Genomic DNA, 16256 nt, shown 5'->3' on the forward strand with positions numbered 1-16256 from the left:
CCCCAGCCTTGATGATCGTTAAAATCGTAGAGTGCGAATGTCTGTATTTTTTCCATAGGCTTCCAACCTTTAAATCCTGCCAAAATTCTCGATGAATCTGCCGTTTCATCTCGTAAGCGGTCGCCGCCATCTTCTACGGACGCAGAATCGGTGATGGCGATGACGATACGGCCGCAGCAGCACAACCCTTTGCGTGGCTATAGCAGCTATAGACATTTTCACGGGGGCGCTTCTGACGTTCTGGCGTCGTGAGTATGCACAATGTTGCCTGTTTGGGCTGGACTGTGACTTGCTTTGCGCTTGGCACTGTGAAGCGGTAGATATCCATCGATATTTGCACCTATTTTCGTCGCGAATGACTTACCCTCGTAAATAATGGCATACGCCAATGAAAAGTCTACAGGCCAGCACTGTGCTGTGTATGCTTATATGACAACCAGCGGAAGAAAGCGATTTCGGGAACTGAAGTGTGCCCGAAACACGGCACTCCGCGGGAGCACTGCCGATGTGATATGTTTACGCTGCACGGATTTCCTGCATCACCCGATCTGCGAAGGCAGTGGATAGCTGTAGTCAACTGCAAACATTTTACAGTGAGTTAGTGGTCGCTGGTTTGCTCACGACACTTCGTCGACGGAATAAAGACTGACGTGAACGCTCTGCCGGCGCTGCACTTGAGCTTTCCTTTACTTCAGGCCGGTCCTTCATATTAACGCGAAAGCGTTACTTCGCTATGTTCATAGATTTCTTTCAGCAGACCGCGTCCGCAAAATCGTGTCCGCAGCAATTGTAATTGAGAAGTTGTAGAGGTTAATGAGTAGTTTCAATCGATAGAGGGTGACGTAATGTTGCTGCCGAGAAAAATAATTAGGCCAATAAGTTAATTAGGTCATTAATTACAGTAAAAAAATCTAAAAGTTTTCTGCAGCAGTTGCAATTCAGAAGTCATAGAGGTTAATAGGTGTAAACCGATAGAGAGTGATGTGATGTGCGCGAAAAATAATTAGGTCGAATATGTTAATTAGGTAATTAATTAGAGGCAAAAATGAAAAATTAAAGTCGAAAATGGTCTCATTACCGAATGGCTTGGCGCCACATTTGAATGTATAAAATACTAAAATAGTTAATTAAATCAGTCAATTAGGGTGACGTCAAAGATGTGACGTCACGCAACCTTAAGTCGAGCCAAAAAAAAATGGGCATAGGAAGTAATTGGCGCGCAATTTGAAGGTACCAAAGACTAAAGTAGTTAATGAAGACAGTCAATTAGGGTGAAATCAAAGAATGGGACGTCATGCAACCGGAAGTAGAGCCGAAAAAGGGCATAGGAAGGGATAGCGCGCAATTTGAAAGTACAGAAGACTAAAATGGGTAAACAAGAAGTGAATTAATGTGACGTCAAGGATGTGACGTCACACAACTGGAAGTAGAGTCGAAAAAGGGCATGGGATTGGCGCGCATTTTGAAAGTACGAAATACATAAATCAATAAACAAGAAGTAAATTAATGTGACGTGAAGGATGGGACGTCACGCAACCGGAAGTAGAGCCGAAAAGAAGCGTAGGAAGGGATTGGCGCGGAATTTGAAAGTACCAAATATTAAACTGTGTCAAACAGTAGAGGGTGATGTAAGGTGTGCGGAAAGTAATTAAGCTAATAAGTTAAGCAGGTAATTCATTAGAGGCAGAAGTGAAAAAGTAAAGACAAAAATGGTCACATTAGCGAATGGCTTGGCGCCACATTTGAATGTATCAAATACTAAAATAGTAACTAAATCAATCAATTAAGGTAACGTCAAAGATTTGACGTAACGCAACCTGAAGTCCAGCCAAAAAAGGGCATAAGAAGGGGTTAGCGCGCAATTTGAATTCATTTTATTCTTTGGTACTTTCAAATTGCGCGCCAACCCCTTCCTATGCCCTTTTTGGGCTCTACTTCCGGTTGCGTAACGTCACATTCTTGATGTCACTATAATTCACGTCTTGTTTACCCATTACAGTCTTCGGTACTTTCAAATTGCGCGCAAATCTTTTCCTATGCCCTTTCTGGCTCGACTTCAGGTTGCGTGACGTCACATCTTTCACGTCACCCTAATCGATTGATTTATTTAACTATCTTAATATTCGATACATTCAAATGTGGCGACAAACCATTCTCTAATGATACCATTTTCGCCTTTACGTTTTCATTTTTTACCTTTAATTATTTACCTATTACCCTTTGGTTTAAGTATTTTTTCGCACACATTACGTCACCCTCTATCGATTCACACCACTCATTAACCTATAAGACTTCTCAATTACTCACAACTGCTGCGGGCACGATTTTTTGTTTTTTGCTTCTAAATAAATACCTAATTATCTTATTGGCCTAATTATTTTTTCGGACACAACATTACGTCACCCTCTATCGATTGACACGATTCATTAACCTCTCACTGCGGACAACGTTTACATTTTTTTCCTTTCAATAATTACCTAATTAACTTATTGGCCTAAATATTTTTGGTAGCAACATTACGTCAGCCTCTATCGATTGACACCACTCATTAATCTCTACCTCTAACTGCTGCGGACGCGGTCTGCGGACAGAAATCGTTGAATATAGCCAAGTAATGCTTTCGCGGTAATAAATAGTAAATACCTACTGCTGCCTACCACGGCAGGCCTCGACGAACCTGACGCGTTTGACACCAATGCCGACGACGAAGCACCGCATCCGTTGGCTGGGTTTGCATTGGCCATTACTTCACATTGGTCGTTCATGTCAGCATATGAATCGCGTATTAGATAATGCGGCACAACAGAGGTGAAATGGGAGGGAGAAGTAGTACGAATACGGCGCCCTGAAGGGCACAAAACAGATGCGTGGCCGTCCGGCTCAAGTTCAGCTTTCACAAGCACAGTCCAAAATGGCGGCATAACCTGTTTCGACGCTAGACGTCACCAGTATCAGGCAGTGGCGCTACTGAAATGACGATTTGTGAAAAGGTCTATAGTGATCTAGAATTGCGTGGCTGCAATTGCGATGATGATAGTGCTCATTTTTTTCCGTTTTCGCCGCATATGTCAAGTTTTCACGTCATTGTCTTCTTAATATTTTATCTTTTATTGAATATTCAGTCAAATTTTCCCGGTAAACACCAATCGGGTGGCGATAAAGCTCCCATGCATGTATCGTTGTATCCGATGTATCCGAGCTATCGTTGTATCCGATATGTAGCGCCGATTATCGTTATATCTGGTTTATTTTTACATGGAGGCAATGTGAAAAATGATAAATATCAAGAATTTGATCGTTACAAGCGATATATTGCTATATCTGGTATCGTTATAAATGGACTTCACTTATATCGCAAAGCGAAAAGCATGCGTCAGTCTCTAGCACACTTGGTATATATATATATATATATATATATATATATATATATATATATATATATATATATGTATATATATATATATATATATATATATATATATATATATATAAGCATATGTTCAGTTACTTGGGGAAGAGCTGGGCCATTCACACTAATATGGTTGAAAAAAAATTCTAATACTGCGGTTTCTGGAAATATTAATATGCACCTAAAGGCCGCCAGGGGCTTCGATAAAATCGAAAGTACGCAGAAACTCCACCATCCAGTGCTGACACCACGGCTAGAACTTCAGGCATTCTTTTTTCCCTACTTCTGAAAGGCTTGAAATTTACACCAGTGGCGCAAAAATCGTAACATCGCAGCGGTGGCTTAGCTGTACGGCTGGCGATCTCAGTATCACGTGTTTCATTATGGCCTCGGTGGCTGTATTTCGATAGAGGCAAAATAGAAAAAAAAAAATCCGCGTGCTGTGTAACGTCTAAATAAAACGGGAGCCCTCCCCCGACGACTTCCGCTACAGCCCATGTGTCACTTATTTCGAAGGGTGTTAAACTCCCACAACTTACAGTCTACAAGATCGCCATAAATGATAATTTGGAACGGTCCTGCAACTACCGGTAGAGTATACGCCAAGGCGACAAGCCTAGCTGGGACGTAGTCGCCAGCAATGTACTTATCGCATTACGAAGCAAGTGTTTCATAATAAACGAACCGTGGTTCTCTGGGTTCCCGCGCTGAATCTCGTTTCGGTCCATCGCTGGGAGCTGACCGACTTGATATCCCGATGGCTCTGTGCAGTCAGGCCAAGCAAGCAGTACGAAAGGAGCACTAGTCCTACAGGAGCCAACAGGCGTCTTCGCTCCGTCTTTGCAGGATGGCAAATTACAGCAGTCTCTCGAAAGTGAGGCTGGGCGCTCATTCATGCGGAACGCAGGCCCCCCCGGCGCGTCGCTTCTGCATTTGTCACCTGTCATATTTCCCAGTCTACCCGTGCCCGTATGCCAAGGGGCTTCGCTCACATCCGTCGAGCGGGCTGTTCTTTCCACCCTTGTACAAAGCGGTTGAAGAGCTCAGACGTTCAGGTAAGAAAGGAATACTGGCGTTCATCCTGCACAAGCAGCTTTGCAACAAGGCATATACTATATGGCGACTACACAGCGTTGGTTGTAAGAGCGTTGCCGTCATCATTCATTGTCGTAGAGCGTCGTAACAGATAACCACGGATTCTGACGCACTCTGGTCCGCTACTTGAGGTTGTGTGGGGAGGATCCCGGCAGTTCGAGCATCATTTCGGTGCAGTGGTCGAAATCATTAATGCGAAAGCATTGGGACCCTTACTGAGTAGTAAAGGGGGCGTCCCTAAAAAAGTGCCGCATAAAACCACTTGCCAAGGCGATGTCGTTTTTAAAAAGTCAAGATGCGGCGGCGATGGCGACAGCAGTGACTTTCGTGCTGTAGGCAAAAGCATGGGTCGTCTGCATTGGATCAATTGGATGCGCGGCGCTTACTGCGTTTTCGAGCATAATTCCCTATATTCCTGCAATGTGTAGTGCGGTTGGTTGGGCCACAAGGCACAAAAAAAGAAAATGGTACCCGCTTTCACTTGCTTTTTGCGGTCGGATAAAGATGAGAGCGAATGACAGAGGCGTTGAGCGCGACAATTGTAGACCCTTCGGCGACAGATTGCCTTGGCAGTTAACGTGCGTTGCACTTCTGCACTGAAACTTGATCAGTTCGTTTGCAATTGTCATGATTGCTTTTCGGCCACATGGCGAATAGAGCAATAACAAACGCCTGCAGCTCGTTCGCGTTTTGGTGTATATATACTACCAGGCCATATGAAGTTTAGGCGTGATATTCCGTGCGCGAATGATATTAATCGAACGCAGCTAGGAAACTGCGCTGTGAGCTTCATTCATCTGCGGTACTACCCGTACATATTTTCGTACAAAAAAGGACACAAAAGCTGCTGCAAAGGCAACTGCAGTTACCTTGAGCGCTCACTCCAGCGCGATATTGCCGAAACAGGCAAATAGTAGCGAAGTAGCTTTTCTGTCTTCCCTTCCTGTGAACCAATTATTAATTATATCAACGGTCCTAGAAATCGAGTGAACATCGTTAGGATCCGGACAAAGTCAAGCAGCGCTATTTCTCAGAGTATTAAATTTTATTTTTGAAGGTAATTAAGATCATAATGAACGAATTAGCCGCGTAAAACCAGCTCTGATCGAGCATGATATTTAATTGTGGTATATACGCTACGTTAAGTTTAATGTCCTAAAGTGGAATTGACTATGAGGGATGAAAAATAAGCAGAATAAGATGACGCGCATTTGAATAAAAATTTTCTTAATATATTAAAAAAATGCTCAGCAGATCGTGCAAATAACGCTGCAAGTGATCGCGGACATATCGTGGAGAACAATGCATAATTTGCACTCATAGCAAAAAAAAAAAAACAAAAAAAAACAGCATTCTTACGAGCCTTCATGTATATGACCCTGAGTACGTCTGTGCGATATTAAACGATATTAAACAGACGTCGAATGTCTTTATCGAGCAGGATAAAACAAGTTGGCAGTGGGCCCACAAGGCGAATGTTACAATTAAAGAACTAGAAGATTGAGTTCTTCTTATTCAGTGAAACTCTATGACTTAGTTTTATGATATACAGTGAGCTAAAAATATGACTTCTGGCTCAGTATAGTTGCCGGTAATATTGTTCTTTAGAGTGAATTAAAAGTGCTTGGAGCAGCAGAAAATTACCCATCAAAATAGTGGTCATATGAAAAACGCACTTCCAATCATTTATATCATCGTCCTTGCATGCGCTAATAGGCCTGGAAGTTGAACAGTGTTCACAATATATTAGTGTTTCTTATACATTGTAATTTCTCGTTTTCATTTAATTTAATCAGTTACTAGTCCAACGTTGCCTTAGTCGCCCACCGTAGCCGCGCGCTGCCGAGGCCACGGAGAAGGAAGCAAATGCAGCGCTGTTCGCCAGGTAATTCGAGCAGTAATCGGCTAGTAAAGTGCTGAACTACTATCCATGACATATAGACCAAACTATTTCTACGCACAATCAAAGCTTACGCTTCAGAATATTTGCACGTGCGAACTGGTTTCGAAGGCGGCGTCGTTTGGCGCAGTGTAGGCACGCCGAGTTTTTGCCTACACCTCTTGTCGCTGCCGATCGCAGCGCCACCTTTGTTTACAAGCATGACGCTTGCGTGAGCTAGCGTTACTTTTTCGCAGCATGATATATAAATAATTAGGTTATCGCTCTTGTAATTATTGAGATACTATTATTCGTGGTGGTGGTAAAACATTTATTGCGGGGTCCAGGGTACATTTACATTACAAGTATAGTGCATATTCTAGGCACTATAATTACAAGGGTTGAGGTGGTTCCTGATCCCGGCTGGTGTCAGGCCGTACCTGGCAGCGACCGCTTCAGCCCAGTCAACCAGCATCTTTTGCGCTGCTGGGTACTCCGAACTGGAGACCGCGATCGCACAATAAACCCTCTTGGTCCCATGCTTGGTCCGTGAGGCCCCATTGGGGCGGCGGCTTAAATCTTCGCATAGTAATGTGATTAAAGATGGCTCTAGGTGCGCCACATATAGAGCATGTGGGGTCGTACCGGCCCGTGTGTGCCAAGGCCAACCAAGCTGGGGAGGGAAAGGTTTTGGCTTGTAGCTGTTGCCAGATTATTTGTTGGGGTTTTGAGAGAGAGGTGTTATGTGGGGGATATGTTATGTCATGATAGGTGAGAAGTCCGTCCCGCGTGCTTCCCCAGTCTTCGGTATGCCCTGCTCGGTTGACGTGCGCGATCGAGCAGTTGAGTGGCCATTCAAACGGCCATTCAAACGTTAAAGTCTAGAAAAATATTCTTGCTCTATACAGAAGTTCCGTCTACTCCATCACTTACCTCTCCCTCTTCATACACTATGGATTCATCGCAATATATTGTGAAAAACCCCTGTGCAGCAAACCTTCCCGGCCTCCCTCCATAGCTAATAAATAGTACGCACTTTTTAGCATACTTTCCGGTGCAACCCAGTCACTATAATCATAAACGCGTCCATCTGTGCAGCTTCATTACGATATAACATTTACTGGCCTTGCTCCGTTTCATACCATTATTAAATCATGCACATCGAGGACAAGTCGGTCAAAGTTTTGTTCTTGTGCAGTAAGAACAGATTCTTTGCCATGTACTTATTGAATAAAGGAATTAAAATGAGTTGCAGTGTGGCCTGGCCTCGCTAAAAACACAGACGTCATAGGTTTTCTTATGATAACAGTAAATAGTTTACCTGTTCTAGCTGATAAAATCTTGTGTGCTGGCAGCCTTTTTGTCAGTTAACACTTCTATTGCAATGGTTCATTTATCTCTGAGCTCATAAATGCTGTTCCATGTGAAAATAGCCACTCTGTCATTGGAATTTGGCAATTATCTTCACAGCTGGTGGTGCGCTGACAACCGTCTATGCATTTTCTTCAATTTATTCACACTTTCTAATGTATCGTAAACATGAGAGATTCATCCTTAGCTGTGGGCCTATCCTTCTTGCTGGCAAGTATAACAGTTGCTAAAAAGAATTAATTGTGCAGTGCTCAAAGTCTTTTTAGGTGAGGCAGGCATTGCAGCCTTCCAATGATATGAAGTGAGGCGCTCACATGCACTGTGCCTAAATACCAAACATTCTCAAAATGGTACGAGAGGTTTATGAGGGCAATGAAAGGATGTCCACTTAGTGGTGAGGAAAGTCAATGGTACCAAGACACATTAAAACGCCTATCAATCTTCCTAAAAGTTTTTTTTATCTAGCATATGCAGAACCAGAGATATCGGGTATTAAAATCAGCATTCATGATTTCCCTCTCAATTTAGATACTGGGACGAGCGAGGAAAACGGAACAGACCAGCTGCGCACTCTGTTCATGAATGCATCACCAGGCCAGTCTGGCTCAGTTGTGTACTTTTTTGTCCCTTTCCTGTCCTTCCATGGCTGCAGTAGAGGAGCAAGCAAAATGAAAGATGCGCCGCACTTTTCTGCCAGTCGTGCACCTTGAACTCATGTGAATGACCAGCTCCAGTAATTGCCATGAGAATGGGAGTTTCAAAAAATCATCAGCTAATTATCAGCTTACTTTCGAAGGCTTGTATGTGGCATGCACACACAGTGGCAACTGCTCTAGCCAATGCAAGATTTTGATAGGCACTTTTTGAGCGCCTTTCAGGGACTTTAACGTCCTGAAGCAGTTCAGGTCATAAGGAGCCATGTTCGAACCCTGTTACTATATGTCTCAGTAGCCAAACACCCGACCCCAGACCCACTGCAGCAAGTTGCTAATAAGATATTAGTTATGAGCTAGTGCCCGATAGCCTTTCCTGCAACCAAAAACTTCTCCATAACTGAAGACAATAACTGCGAAAGTGCATGAACTTGAAACCTGATTTATGCAGGGTGTAAAATGCCATGCTATACTGGTATAACCTAGACCTAGAGTAACAAGTTCACCTTTATTAAGGTCACCTTTGGTGTTGCTTTTCAATACGCAGCTGTGGAGTGAAGCTGAAAAACTGGTACTCTTGGCCACATCTGAGTGAGCACTACAGTACCGCAAAAAATGACGCTAATGAAAATATTTGCACGACGCATTTGTCCGAACTGCCATGACAACCTAGCATGCTGCAAGCTCCTCAGCAGACAAAATAAAGATAGAAAACGTCCACAGGAAGCCTGACAAACTACTGCCAACACAATGGCATCTCAAAAGGGTTTATTAGCAAAATGTTTTCATCAAAGATATATATATATATGTGTGTATGCATGTTATACAAAGCTGCCCAACTTGGACAGCACCAATTTGTGTAACCTATATGCTGTCGGGGAATAAAATATGCAAACAGGTAAATGTTGCAAACACAGCAGCACAGGTTGGCACCGCACAGCTGCAGCACAGTTCCTCCATAGGCAGGCACGCCGTGCACTGTGACAACCTTAGGTGTGCCGGTTCACGTGACACTAAACGCTCACTTTTGGTCCAGACAGTCACACGTCACGTTGGAACAAGAAAAAGTAAAATATAAAATATGCAAGAAAAACAAATGAACAAAAACGACACCATAGTCTGCTTCGCCTATGCCATATGAATGAAAAAAAAAAAAAAGAACATGCACAGGAACATTGGTGGGCGAAAATCCCCTCGGTGCATTAACGGAAATAAGTGATGCCACATTAACCTCCTAAGCAATGAACAAGACAGTTAGCACCTGCAAGCCAGGGGTGCAACCAAACTATACATACATTTAAAGAGCAAGAAACAGAAGCAAAATGAAACAAAGGCATGTGACAAACAATGAAAACACTGCATAAATTAATGGTGAAAACAAAGAGCGCAAGTTTCACCTGGGTGTGGATAGCGGCAATGAAAATGATGCAGGCAGAACAAAATATCAGAACACGCAAATGAAATGGCTGTGTCGAAGGACAAGAAGAAGACGTGAACTGTTTCTCGATTAGCACCGCTGGAACACATTTCTGCTGCAAGATTAAAATGAAAACTTGCAACAAATTCAACACAAGTTTAACACTGCCACATTTACAATAAACTCATTCCGCAGTGCCACTTTGAGAGCACTTAGCTACTAGGTTTCATGAAAGCTTCTTCCAGAGGTACAAAAATGCACTTCTCTATTGAACATAGCAACATAACAAAGCAGAAAGACAAACAAAGCAGTGTTTTGTAAAGAAATATGCAACATAGCTTTTAACAATATTAGAGTGGTCATACTACATGGCCATTGAGTGGAATATTGAGTAGCCATTGCATTCTTTTCTAAGCAATGTATTCATTCAAAACATTGATAAAAAACTGTGAAGGGCAAGGGTTGGTAGAAAATAAGATTATAAAAGCACCCATGAAAAAGCTCAGAAGGAGTTGGAAACAATGAAAATCGACCAAGTTTCTCCATCATATGTCCCATCAACAAGTTGGTGTACAAAGAAAAGGCAGTTTTCTTTAAAAAAGGCTAGAGTGGCGCAGGTAATGGAAAAAATAAAAATCGACCAAGTTTCTCCATCATATGTCCCATCAACAAGCTGGTGTACAAAGAAAAGGCAGTTTTCTTTAAAAAAGGCTAGAGTGGTGCAGGTAATGGATATTAAACCTAGTAGCACACATCATATTGCTGCACACAATATCATGTAGCGTGCCTCAGCGCACAATTCATTGCAACAAAATCCTGAACTATAACTGCCATGCACTTAAACCTCTCACACACTAGTCCCATTGATCACAAACATGGCAAATTCCTGCACACACACATGGGTATGCCCCTCCCTTCTGGAGGTAGCCAGTCACAACCAGCAGAGCCCATGGCTTGGTGCGACTTGATTGGGTGCAACTTTGTCAATGACGCCTCCGGACACCTTGCTCGGGGGAAGAGAAATGGAAGTGTCGCAGGACTCGGCTGTAAGTATACGGCCCCACCGTAAAGTGGCTCCGTAAAAGTAAGTGTTGACGGAGGTCCCTCCGTAAAGTGACTCCGTAAAACTAACTGTTGACGGAGCGACAACCATGGGTCTGCACACGTGTGTTCTTGCTTTGTCCGCTGGCAAAATGCAGTAGAGAAGAACAACCTAGGGGCTCATAAGTCTTTGGAGGTCTCGCTCATACAAGGCGATCACAAACATGATGCTCACTCCCAGTGAGATGCCCAGCAGTTGAATGGCCAGCTGGTGCACAGCCCTCGCATTACCATGGTTGGGGTTCACCGAGAGCTCTGGCAACTGTGCACACAGAAAAAAAACAAAAATGCGGACACACCAGGATTAGCTAGTGCAGGCAGTAGCTGGCAAACATCATGTGAACAGAATTTTTCCAATGGCAGACATTATAAGAGATCACTACCGAAAATTCACGCCAGCCATAGCCATCGCTATACTGATACCCTGAGAAGCAGTAAGTTTAGCCCGAGTATTTTAGTGCATTAGCAAACATGGCTTCTACTTTGTGTCTGTTCCTGCGTTCGTTGGCAGCTGGCAGGCGGAAGTAGGTAGGTGGTAATAGGTAGGAAGTTGGAGCCCACATTCGTTGAGTTTGCCGGTTTGTCCGGTATATATAGTTGGCAGATGATGTGGCAGAACGTTGACTGTTCGGCGGGTTGTGTGACATCACGAGAGCATATTCCACAGTCCAAATGGCAGTCAGGCATGCCACTCATAGGCCATGAAGGCACATTCGTACAGCTTAGTTGAAGCAGAGCTTTCTATTCATGTCCGCCGACCTTTCGCGCAATGCTTCCCTCATCAACTTTCATTCATGTGCAATGAATCCAGAATATACCGTTTCAGCAATGCCCTCTTGCTGCATGTTAAGCAGCCTCAAGGTACTACAGTATGCTACCACTGAGGTACCCCAACAGCTTCCAGGTGAACAAATCAATCAAAACTATGGAAAGTCAACATAAACCATGCAGAACCAAGGCTAACTGTGCTAGCACGTGATTATCCTTAAGCTAAACCATTCATTAATTTTTGGCAAAGATAAAAGACAATACCAAGAGACTTTCATGAAATCCTCATGCACTTGTCAGAAATTCTGAATGAAAAAGGTACCAAGGCATCATGTAAATAGTGATAACTGTGCCACAAACTCTGCTAAGACTTGTGCAGCCACATATAAGAGTGACCATCGAAATTTCTCTACATTAAGATTAGTCTCCTATTATGCTCAGAGCCCTCCAATACATGCAGCGACCCCTCAAAGAAAAAAAAAAAAACCTTTACGATCAAACCTTGTTATACCGTATTTACTCGCATAATGATCACACTCGCGTAATGATCACACCCCTGAATTTTGAGGTCAAAATTCCATTTTTTAAATTCCCCGCGTAATGATCGCACCCCGAACATGGAGCCGCCTGGTGGTTGGTCTGCGGTCATCCCACAGCGAATGCATTCCGACGAGTTCCCAACCTAGTCTAGTAACGTTGGAGTTCCCATGATTCCATGCTTTGCGGCGTTCACCATTTTGCAATTCGGCAGCGTCGTAGCGTGCTTTGTGTTTTTGTGCGAGTTTACGCCATTTCACAATGGGGCGGTATGCCAGTTACACCGCCGCGTCAAGCTCAAGGCTGTCGACTATGCACTGGAGCATGGCAACCGCGCTGCTGGTAGGCATTTCGGCGTGGACGAAATGAGGATACGCTATTGGAAGAAGCAGCACGAGAAGCTGATGGCTACGAACAAGACACGGCGGGCTTTCCGTGGACCCAAAACGGGCAAGTTCCCTCGTGTTGAGGAGGCGGTCCTAGAATACGTGAGGGACCTGCTCAAGGATGGTTGTGCAGTGTCATTAGAAATGATACAGACGCAGGCGCGCACAACTGCCAGGAAGCTGGGAATCGCCGCAAAGGATTTCCGCGCTAGCTCCGGTTGGACAACTCGCTTTATGCGACGGAATGGACTTCCCTGAGGCGGCGGACGTCGTTGTGCCAGCGGCTCCCAGCCGCGTATGAAAGCAAAGTGATAGACTTCTATCACTTCGTCACTAGGCTTCGCGAAAAATGCGGTTACCTCATGTCACAAATTGGAAACGCCGATCAAACTCCACTGACGTTCGACATGCCCCGGAATACAACTGTGAACGAGAAGGGTGCTCGGAGCGTCCTCGTGAAGACGTCTGGCGCAGAAAAACAGCGATGCACAGTCATGCTTGCTGTGACGGCCGACGGGCGGAAGCTGCCACCATACGTGATCTTCAAACGGAAGACTATTCCGAAGGGAAACTTTCCCCGTGGCATCCATATACGTGCACAGATGAAAGGGTGGATGACTGCAGACCTGATGGTCGACTGGATCAAGACTGTTTGGGGAAGGAGACCAGGAGCATTTCTGCTTCCCTCGCTTCTGGTTTTGGACAGTTTTAAGGGTCACCTTGTGGACAGCGTGCGTGCCAAGCTGAAAGAGCTGCGCATGGACATTGCAGTCATTCCTGGCGGCCTGACTTCGCTGCTGCAGCCTCTCGACGTGTCTTTGAACAAACCGTTCAAGGACAACGTTCGACGACTTTATGCTGAGTGGATGGCGATGGGCCAGCATGATTTGACGCCGAGCGGAAAGATTAGAAGGCCATCCGTGGAGATGCTGTACTCGTGGATCACAGAAGCGTGGAGCAGTATCCCCGACGAGGTAGTGGCTAAGAGTTTTAAGAAGACAGGCATATCTAACACTTTGGATGGAACGGAAGATGACTTCCTGTGGGATTGTGAAGATGCTCCCAGCGACGACACTGCCGTTTCCGATGAGTCGTGCAGCAGTGAAAGCGAGGATAGCGAGGATTCAGACTTTGATTAGAGTACTGACGAAAAAAAATAAATGGGCATTGTGCACTCCATGTGATGCTTAATGTGCGTGTTTATTGCGAAGGTAAGCCTTACTCAGCTTTTATTTTTGGTTGTAATCGAGATATATGTTCTAAGACGTCTGACCTGCAACTTGTTTGCGTTTTCGGTGCTCAAAAATTTTTTGTAGAAAATTTACCCCGCGTAATGATCGCACCCCAAAATTTGCGTCAGTATTTAAAAAAAAAAGTGAGATCATTATGCGAGTAAATACGGTAATGAAAGCAGATGCAGTGAATTATCAGACAAACCAAAGTGAAAGCAAACTTTGGCTGGCATTTGCTTTATTTCTATGGAAGTTCTGTGTGTATAACAAGACAAAAAAATTAAATTTCTGACCTCGACAGGTTATATTGAAGCAGTTTGCTGTACATTGCTCATAATGTATAAAGGAGTCAGGAAAGCTTCAAGAAATGCAATATTTTGATTGACTGAATCACCCAAAGCAGAAGTGTGTCTAAACTGCCCGCACATTTGCACATCATTTGCACATTTGCACATCATCTAAACTGCCCGCATATCTATGGGCAGCAGCATAAACTGAAATTTGCATCAAATTCTGAAAGACATATGATCGAGCCATTGGATCACGATACTGCTAATGCCACTCTGTGAATTCGTCACTCAAAGTGGCAATGTAGAAGCACAAAACAGTTTCGTTTTGAAAACAAAATCCCAATTCCTAGGACGGTTGACAGTGGGCTCGAGAAAGGAAGTTATCACGCACTTCGGTGTTGCATTTAGTACTCAGCTAACGATGTGGAATGCAAGGTAAAGACTGAATCCACGACTAAGGCATCGTGAAAAATGATCAAAGTGTGTTAGGCCTTGTTATCATACCAAATAGCTCTTCCGAATGCTGTGTTTGAGAACTTTGTCACTCCCAATGGCAATTTCATTGTGGCACCTGAAATAATAGCCCACCGAGATATTGCCTGTCGGCCGATTCATGCAGGTGATGCAAGTATGATGCAAGTAGTCACAGTGCAGAGGCTGCTGACATGGGCAGGAAATCAACGAGCTACCTAGAGGCGATAGCTGTAGCCTGACATCAAGATAAGCTGAACTTTACTGATTTCGTCGACAGCATTTTTTACCCTCTCAAATACCCTTAAGTGCCCCCAAACAAAGATTGCACCGTTCTTTAAATAAATCTATGTGTGTGCTGAGCCACCTTCTCTACATATCTGTGTGTACACTGTTGCTCTCCAACACTGAATGAAAGGTAAGATTTGACGTTTACACCAAGCTTTGAATAAAAAATTGTGAGGTTTCACACCTCCGTGTTGTACCCCTAGATTGGTTAGATTTATTAGCAGACTTGGTTGTAGAAATTTATGTGTGCACTTATTAAATAACTATTGAATATAAGAATGAATTTTCACTCAAAATCGGACTTTGTTAGAACGAGGTTCGACTGCATGTGCAGTAAAAGTAGTTCTTTGCTTGTGCTTTTTCTTTGCCAGTAGTAACAACATTACGCGTAGTTCACATGTCCATTGAGAATGCATTGCATATTGCTAATGTTGCAAATTTTTAGCTGCTTCAGGATGCCTACTGCACTGAGCAATTAGAGGGCAAAAGATGATACACAGGTTTTGAGGTCTGATTTTGTTGTGATCATCATCTGGTGAGGACCCAAGCCCACTGCCAATACAATGACAAATATCATGTTTCCTTCATAGTTGAAACAAAAAGAAGGAAACCCATCGGTTACATTAGGTTTCACTGTAGATCATCATCTCTCCCTTCTGCTGGTAAACCGGTAACTTTACTGACTCAAACTGGCAACTGAGCAGGCTTTTTTTCTAGTTTAAAGTCATCTTGAAAAGCTACCTCTTAAGAAAAAGAAAGGACTTAGTGGCACTTCAAAAAAGCACAGATTAAACCAATCCAATAGGTTCAGTAGATTAGCAATATACCTCTTCTGGCCTATGTCATCAGCACACGTGTCTCTGGCGAAGGCACCACTCACTGGGAGACTAAAGGTGCGGGAGCATTCATAAAAAGCAATACCAGCTGAGAAGTAAAATTAGACTATTTTGCCCATCGGTCAATGCCCTTTGACCTAGATGATGGTGCAATCAACAGGCTTCCTGGGACTGAAGGCAAATCTCCCATGCAAGCTATAGTAATTCTGCTGACGACGTCAAAACAGATATGAAATAATGACTGACTGACTGACTGATCACTGACAGTTACTGACTGACTGTGACTGGCTGACTGTGACTGACTGAGTGACTGTGACTGACTGACTGGCTGGACTGACTGTGGCTGGACTGACTGTGGCTGGACTGACTCACTGTGACTAGTCTGACTGTGGCTGGACTGACTCACTGTGACTAGTCTGACTGTGGCTGGACTGACTCACTGTGACTAGTCTGACTGTGGCTGGACTGACTCACTGTGACTAGTCTGACTGTGACTGACTGACTGACTGATTGATTGATTGAG

General features: G+C 43.9%; 2 protein-coding genes across 4 annotated transcripts in view; both read right to left on the reverse strand.

Annotated features, from left to right (window-relative positions):
- LOC146185209 (methanethiol oxidase-like) overlaps positions 1 to 4297 on the reverse strand; it is a 123668-nt gene extending 119371 nt beyond the window's left edge. Inside the window, exon 1 of the mRNA XM_084606180.1 lies at positions 4095 to 4297. Coding sequence (XP_084462306.1) covers positions 4095 to 4137 — 43 coding nt within the window. The 5' untranslated portion in view covers positions 4138 to 4297. The remainder of the gene's footprint in view (positions 1 to 4094) is intronic.
- Positions 4298 to 9158: 4861 nt separating this feature from the next.
- Positions 9159 to 16256, reverse strand: part of LOC146185211 (zinc transporter foi-like) — a 92905-nt gene continuing 85807 nt past the window's right edge. For all 3 annotated transcript variants that reach the window (XM_084606182.1, XM_084606181.1, XM_084606183.1), the window contains exon 15: positions 9159 to 11187. In XM_084606182.1, coding sequence (XP_084462308.1) covers positions 11038 to 11187 — 150 coding nt within the window. In that variant the 3' untranslated portion in view covers positions 9159 to 11037. The remainder of the gene's footprint in view (positions 11188 to 16256) is intronic.

This window comes from Amblyomma maculatum, chromosome 6 (assembly GCF_055883805.1).
Source record: "Amblyomma maculatum isolate TAMU_Amacu chromosome 6, ASM5588380v1, whole genome shotgun sequence".
In the NCBI taxonomy this organism is placed as follows: domain Eukaryota; kingdom Metazoa; phylum Arthropoda; class Arachnida; order Ixodida; family Ixodidae; genus Amblyomma; species Amblyomma maculatum.